At 32.3% G+C, this 21,117-nt stretch overlaps 1 protein-coding gene and 2 non-coding genes across 5 annotated transcripts; 1 reads left to right on the top strand and 2 right to left on the bottom strand.

The window, feature by feature from the left end:
* Nucleotides 1–552: 552 nt before the first annotated feature.
* Nucleotides 553–4,587, bottom strand: LOC105779834 (formin-like protein 14). Of its 3 annotated transcripts, none has more exons than XM_052629301.1 (4): nucleotides 4,440–4,587; nucleotides 4,104–4,294; nucleotides 2,580–2,864; nucleotides 553–1,996 (listed from the first exon to the last, which is right to left on the bottom strand). In XM_052629301.1, exons 2-4 carry the CDS (start codon nucleotides 4,266–4,268, stop codon nucleotides 791–793), a joined length of 1,656 nt encoding a protein of 551 aa, XP_052485261.1. In that variant the 5' UTR covers nucleotides 4,269–4,294; nucleotides 4,440–4,587; the 3' UTR covers nucleotides 553–790. The 3 variants fall into 3 exon arrangements, with proteins under 3 accessions (XP_052485261.1, XP_052485262.1, XP_012459238.1); XM_052629302.1 differs by having other exon boundaries at nucleotides 4,104–4,287; nucleotides 4,440–4,582; XM_012603784.2 differs by having other exon boundaries at nucleotides 4,104–4,586.
* A 2,080-nt stretch (nucleotides 4,588–6,667) lies between these two features.
* On the bottom strand, nucleotides 6,668–6,828 carry LOC128040862 (U1 spliceosomal RNA). Its single transcript, XR_008195668.1, has one exon. It is a non-coding gene; the product is annotated as a U1 spliceosomal RNA (small nuclear RNA).
* Nucleotides 6,829–16,464: 9,636 nt separating this feature from the next.
* LOC105780702 (uncharacterized) lies at nucleotides 16,465–17,473 on the top strand. The gene is made up of 2 exons (XR_008195099.1): nucleotides 16,465–16,880; nucleotides 17,193–17,473. It is a non-coding gene; the product is annotated as an uncharacterized LOC105780702 (transcript).
* Nucleotides 17,474–21,117: the final 3,644 nt, after the last annotated feature.

Below are 21,117 nucleotides of genomic sequence, written 5' to 3'. Positions count from 1 at the left end.
GCGATTTTGGGAATTTGGTATGCCAGGAATATATTAGATCATGAACAAGACATTATTACGTTTGTACGGAGGCTTTTACAAGAACTGGAAACGCTCCATCTCCCTTCTAATGCTAGTCCAGGTGAAATCTATGAACAATTATTGAAGCTATCCATGTAGATTTCAAATATATATATAACAATTTCACAAAATTATACAAAATTCAATAATATAAAAATTAAAATTTTTTGCTAAATTCTAGAAAATTAAAAAATAAAAATAAACACTTCTTAGTATATTAAAAATGTAGATCTATAAATAAATAAAAAATAGAGTTACAGACTATCAACCTCGACAAATTTGGACTGTAAGGCAACATTGTTCCACAATGACTAATGCGAGTCGAAGTCTATATTTTTTTGAATTATATAAATATGTTTATTTTTTGTTAAGTTTGTTTTTTTAAATTGTTCGAACATTTTAATATTTTGTAAAATTTTAAATAATTTTTAAAAAAACTCATTATTTAATAATTAACTTAAAAGAGTGAAATCTCAACTTCCACCTGGCATCTCTAGTAAATTCCTTTTTTTTATCCACACAACAGATTGTTTCAGGGGAAACAACGGTTGGACTGACAAATATAGCAGTTGATCTATCACCACGAGTACTAGGATACAACAGGGTCACATACAATTTCTAGCAGGAGGTAACATACAAATACCCATATCCCTCCCAACATATACATTAGAAAAAAACCACCTTTTTTATTCAAGTACCATTCAAGGTCGATTCAACTAAGCAGTGGCATTTACCATCCCCCTCTCTGAGTACCACCAGAGGATTGCACATTCAGCCTATCCAGCACGGCATTAAAATCCACCGCTTGCCCACTCTCCTCCATCCTCTGAATCACACTCGCAATATGGTCAGCCCTGAATCCCATGCTCACAAATTTTTCAATCAGATAACTGTACGGATGGTTACGAACATACTGGGAATGGCTACTGTTCCTCATCATAACATTAGGGCTAGGGCCAGGTTGAGGAGTCTGAAGAGAGACATTGGCAGGGGGATACCCACCCTGTGAGAAGTGAGGCTGTTGGGGTGGGTGATGTGCTCTACCCCCTTCGCTATCATACATCATGTATGCACTTCCTGGAGGAAGGGGGGGATGGGAGACAGACGCCTGATACCCATCCCTTGGTTGTGCTTCAAAAGTGCCCTTGATTGGCTGGGGAGCTGTTCTGCCAGGCACTCCGTACCCATAAGGAATGGTATCGACACAACTAGACAGAGGTTGACGAACTCCAGAATATGGAACCTGCATGGGGGTGCTGTGTGCTAATGCCTCTGGAGGAGACGGGTTTGATGATTGTGTAGGAGGGTAGGGAGGGTAAGCTGGTGTTGATGGAGGCCTCATCTGTGGTTGCATCAAGGATTGCTGCTGCTGTTGTACTTGCTGTGGTACTTGTTGTGGCCACTGCTGCTGATACTGAGGGAATGATTGGACAGCTGGTACCTGATGGCTCTGTCTAGGCTGTGGTGGCATCCTAGAGACATCTTGTATGTGAGGAGCTTGGAATTGCGGATCAGGAGGTAAATATTGACTCTGAGTGTGTGGAGTTGGTGCTGGGGCTGGAAGTGGAGGTGGGGCAGGGGTAGTCGGGGCTGGGACATGGACTGGAGCAGGAGCATGGGGGTTGGATAATTGGTTTGAAGGTATATAATAGGATTGTTGGGTCAAGTTCTGAGGGGGGGATTGAGAGTGTGGTACCACAGGCTGCTGTTGTGGTGCAACTTGATGAGGCAGGGCAAGAGCTAATTGCTGGTTTTGCATCTCGGAAGTGTGGTCAGTCTTTTTAGAATCAGAGGCAGGTGGTGATGCTCTCTCCTCAGTGGATTGTGAATGGCTGGAAGAAGAAGACTCCTTTTGCGCAAGTTGTAATTTAGCCAACTCCTTTTGAGTCTCAGCTAGCTCCTGCTTATCTCTCAGTATCTGCACAGACCTGTGGACCTACAATGTGCATTGAATACTAAGTAAGTTACAAGAATGGAATGGTTCCAATACATGATGACCTATGCATTACTCAGCAAGAGAAGAAGAAAAAAGTAACTCGATTCTCTAATGCGCATTGTCTTTCTTTAACATGACACGAAGATAGATCAAGAAAGTAATTTAAGAGTGGCTTCTCTCCAGGGTATTCAACCATGAAAACTCTGAAAACACACAGAATAAACCTGAATCCGAGCCTAATATCCATATTTTATCCCCACAGAAAATTAAAAATATGATCAAATTGTAATGCCAAGAGCAGAAACTAAAGTTACCCCTTGAATATAACAGCAGGACCACAATAAACTACCAGATCTTTTCTGATCCATATTTGATGTACTTCTCTTGCATGTTGCTGCATTTTAGATACTAGATTGATAAATAGATGTTTGCTGAAAAGTCAAATAAGGAACATAAAAGCATCTCAAGGCTTCAAAGAGCAAGAACTAAAAATGTCAGGTACAAACGTTGTGTACCTTATAGCCAACAGATTGGTGAAATCCATCTTAAAATAAAAACATAAAAATGTTCCCAGGATACTCACCTCTTGGAGATGTTTCTCAATAGAATTAAGCTTTGAATCTGCATCTTCATTATCACGAATTAAATCAGATTGCATTTCTCCAATCGATTTATCAAGATTGTAGCAATATAACTCCAACTGTGACAGTCGTGAACTTAATCCCTCAAGAAAGCGCATGAGGTTGTCTGCGTATTTTTTCATGGTTTTTTCAACAGTAGCAGTCACATCTGAGTACAACGAATCATCTGGTTGACTGTATGCATTAGCTGGAAATATTGATCGTGCCACTCTGCCTTTGTGAAAATCCTGTAGAGTTCAGTGCAACAACATGATTAAATGTTTACTCTTGAAGTGGAAAGCATCAATACATACCACTAGTTTGGCAACACAGTGCTCAAAGATGATGAACAAGTTTAGCTCAATTTTCCCTAGAACAGTCAGGATATGTAACATAACCCCAAAGACAATATAGTAGCATGATGAAGAGAAACATCCAAGGCTCTAAATATGAGAACTTTTTGTGTCTAAACTTTAGTTTGTGAAACTCCCATGAAACTGCATCTGCATGTGACCTGTCCCAGATTTGGTCATTGTTTCTCTAGGGAACTACAATGACAAATGCTTAGGACCAAGAACTACATGTCAGTTGTCACCTTTCTAGGTTTGGTCATTTTTTGTCTAGGCAAATGCTTATGATCAAGGATTGAAATGCAATAAAGATATATACTATGGGCAATAAAAACACAAAATAATAGATTTAAGCTCCCTCTCCACCAACAGCTACAAAACACACATATCCATTGCTGATTTTTCATGAATGTAGCATGCGATTAAGGTTTTATTTGAATAAAAAAAGGTCAATCGCTTTTCAATCAAAATATGTTCACCAAAATTCAAACATAAAAATGCTACATATATACCACAAAATGTGATATAACTTATAATATACATCACTAAGAACAATAAAGTTTTTCTTCACTCCATTGAAGACTGAACTTCAGGTGTTACTCCCTGCAATAGGGAAACAATTTGTATTTTTTTTTCATAGAAAGGGTGTAAGCAATGCCAAAGAACCACCAATTTACTGTCCTCTTAAAAAAGGGGTCCAGCGACATATACCTATACGCACATATAATTTATTATCAATAAAAATGACCAAGAAAACCCACAAAAAATAAAAAGAGAAAGAAAATAGCTCCAGCCATACAAGGGGAAAAATTAGAGAATATGAAAGTTCACATCTATACACTCAAATCTTCCTTGAGATTAAAAATTATTTTCGATACAAGCCTATACGTTTTCTCATACCTACACCCCAAATCAAGATAAAATGTTCTAATCTTTGCTATTTTAAAGTCAACTATCGATCAAACAGTTAAACCAAATTTTTAAAAAAAATGTCACAAAACGAAGCATTTTTACATTGTTAAGCCTTTCTCTTTTTCAAAATCAACCCTGTCGATAAAACCCTAATCAGATCAAAACCCCCTCCCCAGAAAAAACAAAAGAAAACCCTACAAGAAAAAAAATAGCAACAATATATACCGTGGAAGAGCTGGTAGTAGTGGTACCGAGTGCAGCTTCGGCGTGGCTACCATTTGACGATTCCTGGTTCCCGTAGTCCTCATACGAGCAAAGAATATCATCTGACGCAAAATCGAACCCTTTGGAACCACTCGAGTTGCCTCGACCCGATAACTCAGATGCCATATTCTTCTGAAAAAAAAAGCTGCAAACTTTCCACAGATCGAAACAGTAAAATTAGTGTTCTGGGAATAGGGAAATAAAATCAAGATTTTTGCACCCTTTATTTATACCCCGTAAACAGAAAAGGAAAGAAAGATTAAGAAAACAAAGATTGGGATTGAAGCTCGAACTAACTTGTCTAGAAAGGAAAGAAAAAAGGAAGGAAATTTCTTTGAAGGATGAGTTGAATTTGATGAGAAAACGTTTTAAAAATGGGGGATTTTGGACTTCGAAAAAGGTGGAGGGTGATGATACGATCCTTCCTTTTGTTTCCACATTTATTATTTGGTGTATATAAACCATAATTATTTTATAATATTTATTGAATTGTTGAAGCACGAATGATATCCAATTATATGATTACCCCTTTTTGTATTATTTTTCTATTCTCAATAGTCATTCTTATCTTATGTTATCTTTTGCAATTGTCTTATATGATGATGCTTCATTAGCTATTTGTTTTTATTTTTTCTATTTATTTCTCATATTATAATTTGATTTTTTCTTTCTTTCTAGTCTTGCTTCCTACTCCAACCACTATTACTCACCACATGAATTAAGAATTTCATGTATATATATATATATATATATGGTATAAGTAAATTACACCAACGTTCAATTTTGGAGTAGCTGACAAAACAGTCATTCTGGTTTCAATTCAGTCACTTAACTTTCAAAAAATAACAAAACAGTCCTTTTAACCATTTTCTGTTACAGACATAACGGAAAAGTGACATGACATTAACCGACCACCACATTATTTCCAGCCCAAAAAATATATAAAGGTAAATGACAAAACAATCACTCAACTTTAATCTCAATGGCAAAATAGTCAGTCAACTTTCAAAAGATAACAAATCGGTCCTACAAAATTTAAAAAATCGGACACACAAAAAGAAGAACAAATAAAACCCTTTAATGAACCACATTAGCTAATTTACTGGCCACGTCACCTGTCTCGTTAGGCATGTAACTCAAAATGTTAATGGGTGACTGATTTGTCACTTTTCGATAACGTTAGTGACTGATTTGTCACTTTTCGATAACATTAGTGACTGATTTGTTATTTTTTTAAAGTTGAGTGACTGAATTGAAACTTTGCATTGTCCAACGTGGCAAGTTAACTGGCTACGTCACTAGTTAACTGGTCACGTCACCTGTCCAGTTAGGCCTGTAATAGAAAATGTTAATGGGTGACTGATTTGTCACTTTTTGATAACGTTAGTGATTGTTTTGTTATTTTTCAAAAGTTGAGTAACTGAATTAAAACCAAAGTGACTATTTTGTCAGCTACGTCAAAGTTGAGCGACTGTTGGTATAATTTACCCTATCATATATATCTATTATTGAGACAAAAACAAAAAGGAGAAAATGACAGAATAGATGGTGAAGAAAATGTGACCATGTAAAGAGTCGATTTTTCATAGGCAGTTCAACAGAGTTTTGGCATAAAGAGAAGGTCCTGCCCCTAATGATGATGGATGAATATTTATGGCAAGGTTAATCACAATTACTCTTAAAATTTGCTATGTGTTTACGACTTACTTTTGGTATATCTTTAAAGACAAGATAATATCTTAACAAAAGAACAATTAGATTGATGGATCTTGTGATCATATAAGGATTAGACTTGAATAGATTTAGTAAAATTACACATATTGTTCATGCATTATGGAAGCTCGGCACCTGCCTTGGCAAAATGTATAAAAAAATTTCCACATTTTGAGCATGTCATACGCAAATGAGGTTCATGATTTAGCGAGATACCACGAAGGTTGAGCTGATTTTAGGCACGAAAAGCAAAGCCTCTCTTGGTGAGGTATGTATAACAGTTGCAATCCCCCCACCCCCTCCAGTTGCACCTAATCGAAGTTAAAACCTTTTCCATTTGATTGGGTAACTCCATATGTCGCACTTCTTTTTGTTTTTGTGTTTAGCTGATGTGGGACTCGTTTCAATTTTTCCAAACTAATCAAGTAATCATTTGGTTGAAAAGATAAGTGTAGCCTTTTAACATTTGTGTCACTAGTAAGTTGATGTATCTGTATTTGAACGAGCTGAGGTTGATTTTTATTTGCGACAGCAAACGTCTTGACTACCAAACCAAATTAAACCTAGGAAATTGAGAAATTAGAACCTGATGCACCTTTATACATTTGCTTAGTGCATCACGCCTACAACTAGAACATGTTTTTATTTCAGAAAGTGAAAAGCAAACGACTAGCACTTTTGCCTATATAGCAGGGGATTCATGATTGGCAACGAATTGCTTTCAACTCGTATCCCAAATCAGGCAGTTCACTGATAAAATCGATTGATTGGAAATAATAGAGGGAATCTAGAAAGATTTGAAACTGAAGATGGTAGGGGCCGCGCGAACGCAGGCCCCCGCTGCCACAAATTATGACGTAGGCTCTCCCACTTGGGGAGACCTTAGAGCAGCACCCCTCCCAAGTGCAATGGAGGTCACTGCCCTAGGCCATGAGCCTTACTGATCGCTCATTGACCCCGTCCAGGTAAGTATGTTCATCAGTTGCAGCTTGATTCATATTTATAAGGTTCAGTGCTTTGTAAACTCTCATCAATTGTCGATGTGGGATTGCCTGCCAATCGTTTTTCATTAAGAAAATCAAGGGAGAAAAGAAAAACGGGGGAGAAGGACAAAAAAGGACGGTGTTTCCATGAAATTGGTAACAAAATAGCTAACATATATTTTAAACAGAAAAGATCGTAAATAAATCCTTTAAAAAGCAGGATCTACGTAATACAATAGTTTTCCTCTGCTTTAATTATTGAAAATGCACGATGAGCATACATAAAATATTTGATATTTATATTTAATTAAAAATATGCAAAATTTAATATATTACTATACATACAATTCAGATTCCAAGGAGCAGCACATGGTTAAAGTTTCAGTTGAACTAAGTTTGAAGAAAACGGTGGATTTAAAGTGTTAACCAGGAAGAAAATAATGGTTTGGTGAAGAAGGAACAGAATTCTCTTGGTGAAAAAAGATTTGCGTATTTTTTTTTTAAATCTCTCCGTAAACAAACGTATGTAATTATTTTGAAACTTTTTTTTAGGTAATTACTTTTGTCGAAACCATTTTTTTGATAAACAAAAATTTAGTAACAAAAATTGGGGTCGCCACCAATCTTTTTTTATTTAGGTGTGATCGGATCACCTCATAATTTAACTATTTTAATAAATGTTTAAATTTACTAAAACGGTAATTTTTGGTCTACAAAATCTAGAAAACGGGTTCGGGAGTCGGTTACGCACGATGAAGGATTAGCACCCTCGATACGCCCAAAATTGGTACCTAATTGATTAATTAATGTCTTAATGCCGAATATCAAAAACTCGAAAAGATTTAAAAATACGATCCCTTTAAAAAACTTGTATAAATCAAAATGTATGCTAAGACCCTCTTATTCCAGGAGACAAAATGTCACACCCAATGAGTTAGGATGTGATATTTCGCATCCTCGAAAATGAGCTTGTCTTTTGATTTTTAAAACTCATGTAGTGAAGTTTAAAAAGGATATTTAATTGTTTAAGTTAGATGAAAAATCGATGCCCAATACGTTAGGGCACAATTTCTCAAAATTCCAAACATTGAATATTGTTTTTATTTTTTTGAAAAATTCTCGTCTCGAAAAATCAACATGTTATGTCCAATACATTAGGACACAACGTATCAAATTCCCGATAGTGAACTTTTTTATTTATATGTTTTGATTAAAGAATATTCTCGATTATTTAGATTCGACAAAGAAAATTGAAACCCAATACGTCAGGGCTAAATCTTCTCGAAGATTCCAAATGTCGAGTATTTGCGTTGTTTACGAATAAAACGATTTTAATGCTCGAATAAAATGTAATCCCTTTTTTTTTTAAATGACGGAATGATAATGTAACGCGAAATGATAATTCATAAGCCAAAATATACACTAATGAATACAAAGAATCAAATAATATGAACAAACAACACAATACACGTAATAGCAATCGTCTCACATCATACAACATTCAAAAATTAAATGAATTATTAACCGATTTTTAAGGATACACTACATAAGTAATAATATTTAGATGAATTTTGAAGGAAATGTTATGAAAATTAAGGTATATAATAATATATTTATATTAACTTAAAATTGCTAATATATATATAGAGAGTGAAAAGTTTCTTGTAAATAATAATATATAGTAAGATGTAAAAGGTTGGAATTGGTAAATATAAAACTATAGGTTTTTGAAAGAAAATAAATTATATATATATAGATAGATAGATAAAAAGATTTAATGCGAAAATCAACAATACATTATGTGTGTATAAAATGAGCATTATATGGAAGCATCATTACATAAATTTCAAAACATAGCAATATTCATAAAAGGAATTTTATAAAATATTTAAAAATATATATAAATTATATTGAATTTACAAAATAAAAAATGTATATATAATAAAAAAGCTATGTTGAACCAAAATCAATCAAATGATAATGTATAATATATTAAAAATAATTTTAAAAATAAATTGAAAAGAATCCTATTGATACACTTAAAATAGTGATTGCCTAAAATAATAACATATGTTAAAATTAATCGTCAAGATTAAACACTGAAATAATGTTAAATTTAAAATTTAATACATTAAAAATAATGGATAAACACAAACTTAAATAAAATCTAAGTAACGTTAAGCACGTTAAAACGGTGAAGACCAAATTGAACTTAAAACCGAATTAAAAGGGACAAAGTGAAAAGAAATCCAAATGAATGATCAAATTGAAAGACGCGAATAACTCAGGAGGACTGATTAGGAAAATATCCCACCCCCTGAAACTCGTCACTTCATTAGGATTAAATTGAAAATTAAATCGAATTTGAGGTATTAATTAAAAAGAATAAAAAAACCCAAACTGATACAACTGAAAACATAGAAGGGTCTGCCGTGAATTAGACCCCTGAGATAAAATGCGCGGATCTTCCCTGGGTCGGGTCGCCGTGTGGGTCATGGTCACTGAACGGCCAAAAAGGTGCCATTTTGAAGCTATGAAAACCAGCCTCAAACGGCGTCGTTTTGTACATCTACTTAAGCACCCAAAAACCAGACAAAAGGGAGGCCGCTCTAGGGCCCCAATCTCCGCCCAACCTCCAATGGCGACGGAGTGAGCAAAGTCAGGTGAACTGCTCCTCTTTTCCACTCTTTTTCCTTATTGCTATATGTATATAATAAAAAGTGAAAGAACAACACAAAAAACACAGAGAAAGAAAATAAGAGAAAAAAAAAGAACCACATTGTCTCAAACTTTTGATTTTCTTTGTATCTTTTTTTTATTTATTTTGGTATTGCTCGCCTCTAAAAAAATTACAAAGGTTTTGTCTTTCGCTTTATAGGCCGAAAATAAAATAATAATAAAATACAAAATACAATGTTTTTCTCTTTTCTTTGCTGTGCTGTTTTCGTCTTCTTCGCAGGTACAGAGGCCAGCTGGCATACGGAGGTGGTGGACTTGGCGTAGCACACTTGGGGAAGGCCCTGGTGGCTGCGGCGCTGGAAGGAGGGCTGTTGCTGCTAGGGTAACTTTCTGATTTCTATTTTTGTGTTGGGCCACGTTGGGCCATTAGGTTTTGGTTTATTTGGGCCATTGAGCCCGTTGATTGTAAATGGACACTTAAAAAAATGGACTGTTGTTACATATATTTTTTATACTGGTTTATTATTTGTGTTTGGGCCGGGCGAATATTGGGCATTACAACTTTTATTTTCTTTAAATTAATAGTTTTTTTAAAAATTTCATGTATAATTTATTTATTTTATTATTTTTCACATGTAATTATCTTATTGAGTTACTTAAGTAATAAATTACATTCTATTAAAAATATTCCACATATGAAATTCCACATATCCCATTAACTTTTTTAACGGTGCTTTCATCAAGTCTATTGAAAAAAGCAATTTGAAAAAAAGAACAAAAACTGATGGCCAAAAAGGCTCAAAAATATAATTAGATCCATTTTGACAAAACATGTAAACATTAGTGACCAAAATAACAAGTATCGTTGGGTATACTTGGATCACAAAATTCTATAAAACCTTATTATTATAATAATAGATCACGATATATATACTTAATAATTTTTAATTAGTTAATATTTTTATTTTTAGTCATTATTAATGTAGTCGATTGAGTCTTAGCTCGATTAGCATGGACATTGTTGTCAATGCAGGAAAACGTGGGTTTGAATGCGCTGAAATGCATTATCTTCTTATTTATGAATTGAGATGGGCCATTCAAAAAAAATAGGGTTCATTGTGTTTAAATTTTAAGCTCACCTCACTGACTAGAGATAATTGGCCATCCAAAAGAGTCTTGAGAATGATTGTCACTTTATGTGGCAGAAAGTTCATATAAATTTCATCCGTTATTTTATTTTTCGATTAATTAGCTGATATTTTCACTAAAATCTTCTATACACTTTCTTTTCAATTATTTAAGGTTGAATCACTATTTAGGCCTTGAATTTGATAATTATTTTCACGTTGAGTCTTGATTTGGGCAATTGTTCTCATGTGGGGACTTAAACTTTTTTGTCCAAGCTAGCCCTTGAACTTGGCAATTGTTCCCTTAGTAGGCTTGAGCTTTAAGGTTTTTAAGTAAATATCAGGGGCTAACTCGGGTAAAGAAAAATTCAAACCCCAATTAGAGAGTAATTCCAAGTTTAGGGCCTAAATTCAGGGTCTAACTTAAAAAAGAAAAAATCAGTCTCTAATATTATAATAGTTACAAAGTTCAAGTCCCAAAAAGTGATTTAATCTAAAGATCGTATAACTTTGTTTCCTAAATTAACGAAAATCAATTCAAAACATATTTTTCTAAACCAACATCTGTTCATTATTTCTTGAAGATAGTAGAATTGCTAAACCAAAACTTGAAACTTATATATTTCCAACATACAAGTGAGCATCTTAAAACTTTGACTCTCTTTTTTGTTTCACATTTTTTCATATTGGAGTAAACAAATAAATAAATCTTTGTAGGTTTGATATTGACGTAAACAAGTAAATTTAACAAAAATACTAACGGGAAAACTATCTAAATATACAGACTTGGATTCCAAAGCTTTTGGTGTTATAGTAGGCAAATGAAATGTTAGACAGACACAAACAGGAGAGGGACCAATGGTACCAACTGCTATGGTGTCCTTTTAACATCTCGTGACCTGGTTTTTTTGAAGGAAAATATTATGACATGCTTGGATGGCTGTGTTAAACAAACTGCATTAGTAAGGACCGATTTGCAATGCTAAGGAATAAAGCAAGTTCAAACAGAAACTATAGACCACTTATTCTGTGTCTTATGTGTAGGGTAGATTATGCATAAATGCGATGTGAGTTAGAGAGTTGACATTTGGGATGCATTGTTGGAATGGGCGCAACCTCTCATTTGACAGGTACGTCTTTGCTATTAGTAGCACTTAAACTTGTGGTTTGGATGTGAGAGTTAAAAGGAGTAGGTCAGGCGAGGTGGGTGGTGGCAAGCGCCTTAGCTCCTAAAAATTGGAAACTATAGTTTCGATCCTTTAAAATATATAAAATTATAAGTTAGTGTTGTTGTAAGTATTCATCAATTTAATGAATTAAGAATACAAGTTGAATAGTTTGAGGCATGTTGGACATAGTCCTTAAAGATATTTCGTTATATAGCATATCATTATGATTTAACAAGCTCTTTCGTTATAAAATAAGAAACTAGAATCTAATAATAGATTGTAACAAAAAATACTCAGCAAATTTGAAAGTAGGAAAGAAGGAACGACATGAGAATGATTGATTCTCTTGAAGCCTGTGAAAGTGAAAACGAGTCGTGGTATAATATTATATAGGAGTTTCACCCAAGGTAAGTGAATTGAATTAGCTAAAAATAATTTGTCTGGATTTAACTAAAAATATCATCAATCAATTTAAGCTATTGTTGGCTTGGTTAAATATAGGTGTTAGAACTTAGTAAGTTCCCTTTTTTGGACTTTAAACTAGCTTTTTGAGAGTGATGTACAAGTCCATCCTCTCAACTTGGCTCTTAGTCCAATAAAGTATAATGACTCATAAATGAATGTTTCACGATTTTTCTTTAGTAATTTGGATTTAGTTTTTTTTTTAAATATCTTAATTTTTAAAAAAAACATTATCCCTTTCCTTTTCCATAATTAAATTAAATATTTTGTACGTATTAAATATGTGTTATTAATTTCATACTTTTATTTTTTATTATTATGAAATATTATTTTTTAAATGTATCTTAAATGCATGGTTTTCATGAAGGACGATTGCAATTTGGTTTCTCTAGACAACCCAACATCCGTTGCCAACAATTAGGGGTGTTCATTCGGTTAACCGACCGGTTAACCGACCCGAAATTACTATAACCGAATTAACCGACCTTCCAAAAATTTTAACCGTTAACCGAACCGATTTTTTTTAAAAAAAATTTAACCGAACCGAAATTTTTTCGGTTAATAAGGTCGGTTAACCGAATTAACCAAAATTATGTATTTTTATTTTGGTTAAAATTACCCGAATTACCCGAATTACCGAATTACCGAATTTTTTATTTTTATTTTTAAAATTTAAAAATTTATAAATTATTAAAGTAAATTGGGTTTTAGACTTTAGTAAATTGGGTTGTCTTTTAGTTTTAGTTTTATTGGATTGGGTAATTGGGTAAACTTTAGTTTTAGTTTTATTGGGTTGGGTAATTGAGTTTGGGTTGGGTTGGATAATTTTATTTATTAATTTTTTCGTTAACAAAATTTTGATTAACCAACCGATTTCGAACCAATTAACCGTTAACCAAAAATCATAAAAAATTAACCGACCCCGATCAAAAAATTCGGTTAACCGACCGATTAACCGAATTCGGTCGGTTAACCGAATTTTTTCGGTTTTACCCGAATTATGCACACCCCTACCAACAATTGGATCATCTAATCAAACCACATCACATCTGATGTGCGATGGGCCAACATTACCTTCACAATAATTCTGCTAATACCCTCTACATAATTAGGCCACGTTTGGTTGGGGGAATGGCTCCCTATTCTTAGATGAATAGTAATATTGTTGTTTGGTTCACGGTTTCTTCATTCGGTCGAATCGCTTAAAGCGTTTCTATTCCCTCAAATACGTAATACGGATTCAGTGGTGATGGCTTTGAATAGCCATTCTGACCATTACCGAATAGAAATAAAAAAAATTCTTCCTAAAATCTCCTTTACACTTTCTCTGCAAACACGTTCAAAGTTGTTTCTTTTATCACAACAATGCATTTTCAGGTTAGCAGATTTTTCTTTTCAAGTTTAATTTCGTTTGGTTTCTGTTATTGCAATCATCAAATTTTGTTTTAGAAGGGGTTTCTGGTAATGGGTTTTCTTTAAATTTTCTAAAAAATAAGCTACAACTCAACTCCCAAATCACTGTCTTTTGAGGGAGATGATGTTTTAAGTTGTTCTATCGTTGGTCAGGCATCTAGAACTTTTTCAACAACAATATTTTTCAAAATATCATTAGACAATAATAATGTAATAAAATTGAATTATATCATTAGACAATAAACTCAAAATATCTTTCGATTTGGCCGTATTAAAAACCCTTTGAATTACGATTAAATGGGTGATGTTCAAATATAAAGAGAAAAGAAAAAGAAGAAGAAGAAGAGAGATTCATCTAATAGAATTGGAGTCTACGGTGGTCTCCTTCCAAATCTGGATGGGGGTTTAACGCTTAGACTAAGGCAATCAGACGATTGAAAAGGAGATCAGGAGACATTACCTCTTAGTTTGAAGGTGAAATTTAAAGAGTTTGTGGCCAATTTATGCAAAACCAATATGAGATTTGAAAAGAGAAGGAAGATAGGAGAGTTTTGGTGTGACTAGTCATCGAAGAAGATCGTCAAGTTGAAAGTCATTTTTGTTTGAGGTGAAGAAAAGCTTGTTTTTTTCAAGGTTAAATTTTCCACATGTGGAAATTTTAAAAATGATTTATTAATTATAAAATGCAAGCTAGAACTTCTATTAACAAAAAAAATCATAGAGTGATTAAAATGAAAACGGATAGTAACCAGAGTGCCTGAAATGATAGAAAGAAAATCTGAATGCCTAAAATGAAAACTTATAAAAGATGGGTGATCATTTATACAATTTACCCTATGTTTTAGCCTAGATGTTACTTGTTAATAGAAAATTTTCATAATGGGTTGATCAACCTAGTTGGGAGAACACGTGTCGGGTACGCAGTGGTTGAATGACCTTTTCTGTCTGTAATTATAACCGCTCTGATTAAAAATCATGAACTCGCATTTACGATTGTACAACAATACCCCTTCCAGATACCAAACTCAATCTACGGATTCTCGTTTGCAACTCTTTTTCTTGTGGAATTTAGCGCAATAACTGCCGTGAGAATTGGGATAACTTTGGATGATTCTGCAATATGATCTGGACCATACACGTGTCTTGCAATAATTGACTGTTTCTCGAAATCATCAGCCTATCAGGACATTATCTTGAAAACATCAACGTGGATGCAAATAACATCCTTGATTTCCTCTTTCTATTACGAAACTGCCATTTTTTACGTTTTTCTTTAAATGAAAATAATAGAATCATAAAGTTGACTCTTATGTCGATTTTCTTTTTAAACTTTATTTTTATTTTGACAGATTATCATTCTTTTTATTTTTCTAAATTCAAGATATGTGAGTTCTCCCCAAATTTCTTCAAATCGTGTTAATATAGTCTAATTATCGATCTAATATCGATTACTTATAGTTATAGTTATTCTACTCATAACATCTTAAATTATTCTACATAGATTTAATTACTCGTATTATAATACATTTATTATATATCTTACATTTTATTATGAGATTCAAGGTTTATATTAATAATGCAAACGTATTGTCTTTGTTGGGTGTCGTGAGCAATGCACCTTCAAAGTTTTACCATTTAACTTTAAAAAAAGTCCAAAGATGATTCTTGATGCCTAAACAAGTGAAACCGACTATAATTTTACCATGTTAAAAAGGAGAAATAATATTAGAAAATTATAAACTATGTCTTGCTTTAACTTTTGGAAAAAGAAAGGTAATAAAGTGAATTAAGAGAGTATGATTTACCAAAAGTGCAAGTAGACAACCAAATTAATTACACGTATTGATAAAAATTAGAAGCATCCCACCTAATAATATTTAGAAAATGTCCAACCTCATGAATCGTAAATTAAATTATTTCTTCAAAAAATATTAAACATATAAAATTTTCATACATTTTCTTGAAATATAATTTTGTCAAAGACTTAATCAACTCTGTTAAGTGATAACATGATCGCTAATGTAATGTTTGATATGGAATAATAATGATGTGGGTATTAACATGATGGGTTAATTTTTTTAATTATTTTATGAGATTAAGCTTAAAATTATTAAAATATTATAAAATTTGTGTAAAATTATAGAAATTTATTAAAATTTTATTAAAATGATAGATTTTTGTGGTTATTTTGTACTCTAAACTTCTTGGTTTTGGTAATAAGTAAACGGAGCTTGAAGTTTGACGGTGTTTAGATATACGTTAAGTGTCGAAGGAGTGGTTTGAATGATGATGAATTAAGTAAATTGCAGGTAATAATTTTAGTCGATGAGAGATGATGTGAGGAAAATTGATAAGAATACACTAAGATATAATGTAGCGTAATGTGGTGAGATAATAAAAAGTAGTATTTTTTTAATTTTTAATATTTTTCTATAATTTTACAATTTTCTTATAATATTATAACAGTTTCTAATTAGTTTTAATAAGTTTTGAATTTTAATAATATTTTATAATTTATATAATATGCTAATAATTTTCGACAACTTTCAGTGATTTTCACAATTTGCAATAATTTTTTTAGAATATTTTCATGTCAACCTTCTGGTCAACCTTGTAGTCAACTACCATGTAAGCACTATTTAACAGCTTGTCCTGGTTTGATTGAATGCAAGATTTGAATTTAGTGTTTTTTTTAATTAGTAGTTTTACTTTTTTTTTAATTATTTCACTAGTTTTTTTTTTAAAACATTTAAACCAAAAACAACCTTAAAAAAATAGGTATAAAAATTTTAAATAATAATAAAAGTAGGGGTAAGAAAGTAATCGCAATCTCTAAAAGAAAGGGAAGGTGGGTGAGTTTGCCGCGTAAATGTTGGAAAATTGCATTAACCAATCGGCAATGGCAGTCCATTCCACTATATATATTTGCCGTCAAACACCAATTTTTCCGCAAAAATTCTCACCTTTTCAGTTTTTTTCTTCAAATTTCCCATTCAAGAATCTTTACTCTTTTATTATTATTATTATTATTATTATTTTCTTTCCGCTTCTCCATAATTCTTTGGATCAAATTGCTTTAGCTTATCGTCAACCATGAAGAAATCAGGGCTCTTCGCTGCCTCTGTTGTTGCTGCCTCTGCTTCTGCTTCCTCCAATTTCACTTGTAACTCCAATTTTCAGCTTTCCAGTGAGGTAAATTCCTTTAACTCAACTCCGGGTCTTTTTTTTCTTTTACCCTTCTTTACTGGGTTTTTCTTATTCCTTTTACTAATATTTTCCAGCCACCGTTTGGTTGCCAAGAAAATAATGACAAGAATTCATGATTTCAATGACTAACTTTACTATTTTCAATATTTTTGTTTTAATTTGGCTTCTATATTAGCATAATTTGAAAATTAAACTTCTGATCTTTCAGATTTTTAAATGATTTGTTTGTTATCAATCTCTTTTTTTTTCTCGTCCCTCTTAATTAATTCTCAAGAAAAAAATTTATTCATGGTGCAGGAGAAGAAAGAGCATGAAAATTCTGCAAACACGAAACCAGCTCCAACCGAGAAATTTGCACCGAGGTTTGATGGGTTAAGGTTCATTGAGACTTTGGTCACTGCTCACCGATAAAAGAAAAAAGCTTCAATTTTTTTTAACTTGATGAAGAATTTTTATTATTTTGACCTTTTTGGCCTTTACTACATCCTTCTAAGCAAGAAGAGAAAGATATGAACTATGATGTTTTTCAGTGTTTATTAGTACTAATTATGTGAAGAAAAAAAAGCCCCTTGTTTTCATATGCACCACTTACCTAAATTGAGTTCCTTTTCTCCAAAATTGATTGCTTACATTAATTTCATGTTTGAATCTGGACAATGCCCAATAGTGTTTTAAGCAAGATTCTGGTTCGAGTTTTATAGATAAAAGAATAATATTGAGAGAATTTTACCTTCCATTTAAGGGTTTAATTCAATCCGATTCCAAATTTAATCAGAAATTAATGTGATTACTGAATATCAAATCTTTGAAAAGAATATAAACCCAAATTTAAAAATGAAAATCTAGCCCCAAATTTAAGTAAGATCTTGGATTCGAATTTTATAAATAAAAAAATTTAATGTTGGGGGAGTTTTTTTTTTCCTCATTTGAACGCGATTCGATTCAAGAGAATCAATGTAATTACCGAATATCAAAAAATCTCTTATTCAACCCAAAATTGGAAATAAAAATCTAACCCAAATTTGTTAACTAATACTCCCAACAGATAGTGATATGGTTGAATTTGCAACTCGTGCTTAACTACCAAAGGCAAAGCTAAGTAAGAGATGAGCTAAAGATAGGAAATTTGTTGGCAACCTAATCTTCATATCCAAGTCTAATGAAAAACTATTGAAGCTGCTTTAGGGGTTTTGGTTTGTTTTTTAATCCCACTTTGGACTTTGACACTTCAACATCCATTTTAGCTTATGATTTGCTGAATAAGCCCACTTTTTTTAAGCTATATTACTTACTTACAAAACCATTGTGTATTGCTGCTCTTTTACATAATAATATATGTAATTTGATTCACACTTCACATCCACATCATCAAACTATATTCCATTCCCCACTCACCATCATCAATCCATTTAAATGAATGGATGGTAATAGAAGGTAAAAACTAGATATTTTTATATTATTTAATTAAATTTTTCAAAATTTCATATTCGAATCATTTTGACTCGAATGATATTTGTTGATACATGAAGTGAGAGACGAAGATGGTTGGTTCATTCTATTTAAAATGGGACAAAGGGCAGATGAATAAAAAGGTTGGAGTTGTAGAGGAAGAATAGAGGAGGAGGTCGAGATCTGGTGGGAAGGATTGAGGTAATTGGTCATCCTCTATCCCAAGGAGTCATGTGGTGAGTCGGTATTAATGGATTAGAGGCAAGTGGTTTGGCGCTGTAGGCCTAAATAAGGTGATACTATGATGTAACTCGAGTCATCTTGAATGAGACATAATGGTTAGGACCTGATATAACAATTAATAAACGAACCTACTTGTCAAGCAAGTTGCTAACTAATGAGGAGTTTCATGAGAGTTTCCAATGCGAATCCTATCTAATTGTTTAGTGTGGAACTACTAAAAAATATCGATGGAACCTAACAATATCAATCTACTTTAATTTCAAAATTAATAAATTTAAATATTTGAATTTAACTTTAAGAAATATATGTTTGAATTCGATAATATAAAATAAAATAGATTGCAGCTCAAAATCATAAATGCAATCAACTACCTATTTCTACTTAAAGACTATAAAATCCCAAAAGAAAGGAATTTTACAAGTTTGTCACACAATTCTAACACCATTCTAACTACTTTTCGAGCTTTCACATTGTTATTAACTTAAACTACCAAAATAATTACTTTTGTTTCTCTTAGATTACATTTTAACCACTTATGTTTGAAATGTTACGTTTTAGTTACTTACATTAATGTGTTGTAACATTTTAGTCACTAAGCCGTTAATTTCCGTTAATGGTGTAACGGTAAGCTAACGTGGCATGTTAAATCGTCATTTCAAATAAAAATTTTAGGTTAAATTATACAATTGGTCCTTATATTTTTCATTTTAAACTATTTTTTTATGTTCTTTTAACTTTTCTTTTTTCTTTCTTTATTTTTCATTCTCTTCGCTTCTCCTCTATTTTCCTTCCTTCTCCATCTATCTTAATGTAAAAGGAAAAAATTAAATTGCTCAAAATAAAAAAATAGGAATCAATTGTATAATTTAATCTAAAATTTTCATTTGAAATGATGATTTAACGTGCCACATTAGCTTATCATTACACCGTTAAAGACAATTAACGCCTAGTGACTAAAATGTAACCCAAGGGAAATAAAAGTAACTATTTTTGTAGTTTACCCTTTATTATTATTATTATTATTATTATTATTATTATTATTATTATTATGTGGCATTGGTAGTATGATTGGTCGCTTTCCGTGTTGATTGGGATGTTGATTTGCTTTCTTGAAGTCGCTCCTTTCGGTGATCAACGTGGAATGGGGAACTTTCTCAGCTCTTTTGCATATGTACACGTCATCATTTACAACCACATAGTTGTTACTCATTATATCAAAAAAGAATGATATGGGTTCCATTCTCTGGCCAAAGAATTAATCAATAAAAATTATATAAAATATCATTAAATTTATAAATATCTTAAATATACTTACCAAATTACAATTCGATTAACTTGTAACACTACTCAATCAATTATTTTTTGTAGGAAAATATTAAAGAGAGAGTAAATAAAAGAGAGATGAAGCGAGAAATATATTTACACCCAAATCTAACTCCTTGCGTTATCATCAATGCTACTAAACTTATCAGTGGAAATAACATCAATAATAGAAACAAGACGAAGAACACAATCAAAGTAGTTTGTTTACAATAAAGCTATTCGTTCAGCTTTATTAGCGTTGTTACAAATCTAACAAAAAGATAGAAATTGAAAACTGGAGACAATGTGCATGGTGGCAATCTTTGGTTAACATGCTTGAATCAGAATCATTCACAGGATCCGAAGAGAAGGTTAGCCAAAAATGTTGATTATCAATTTCGAGGATAATACCATCTAAATAAAGAGACTGGAACCAAAATAAGCACTCATAGGTTGCCTAAATCTCAACTACAAAAGGGTCTAATCTACATTTCATAAAATCAGAGATACACAGGACAAAATCACCTTCACCATTACACACCACAAAAACCCATCCCATATATATTCATCACTAGCAAAAATAGCCCACGTTACGTTTAATCTTGCCCGCTGATGGCCTCATCCAGCGGCTATCGCCACCTTCCGCCACTACTTGCAATACCAAACCGGCTGTGCAAAAAATAATGATATTGATTCCCTCGCACATTTTAACATAATAAGGTTAAATGCTCAAATTGTGTTACCTTTTAAAATAGTTAAATGAATATTTAACATTTTTTAGAAGGCACCAATACAAATTAAACCTTTCAAAATAATTAAATAAAAATTAAAATTTTTTTTAAAGTGCTCAACTAAGAACTATTTAAATAGTGTACCATGTTTTTGTTTTTATTTCTTTTGTTTTCAAGTAATATTTAACTTAGCTGCTATATGTTTTATTTTAAACATGCCATTATTCACCTATTTTATACTATAAACCGGGGTAAAGTTAAAGGCAAAGTCAGAAAATCGTGCGATTTGTTGAAATAGAAACTTTTATTTTACCTATTCCTTTCGTTCTAGAAAATAAGTTGAGTTGATAAACTAAATTAGATAGTTATATATGAGTGAAAGAAAGCAGCTTATAAATTCGCAATAAATTAAACAAAAAAAATAGAATCTCATTTCTTATGTACAAGAGTTAAGTGGAAGAAAACGTAAGCGGAAGAAGTCTTTACCCCAAGAAGGG

Source organism: Gossypium raimondii, chromosome 4 (assembly GCF_025698545.1).
Source record: "Gossypium raimondii isolate GPD5lz chromosome 4, ASM2569854v1, whole genome shotgun sequence".
NCBI classification, from domain to species: Eukaryota; Viridiplantae; Streptophyta; class Magnoliopsida; order Malvales; family Malvaceae; genus Gossypium; species Gossypium raimondii.
The sequence above is the reverse complement of the archived record's forward strand: the minus strand, read 5'-3'. Positions and strand labels throughout refer to the sequence as shown.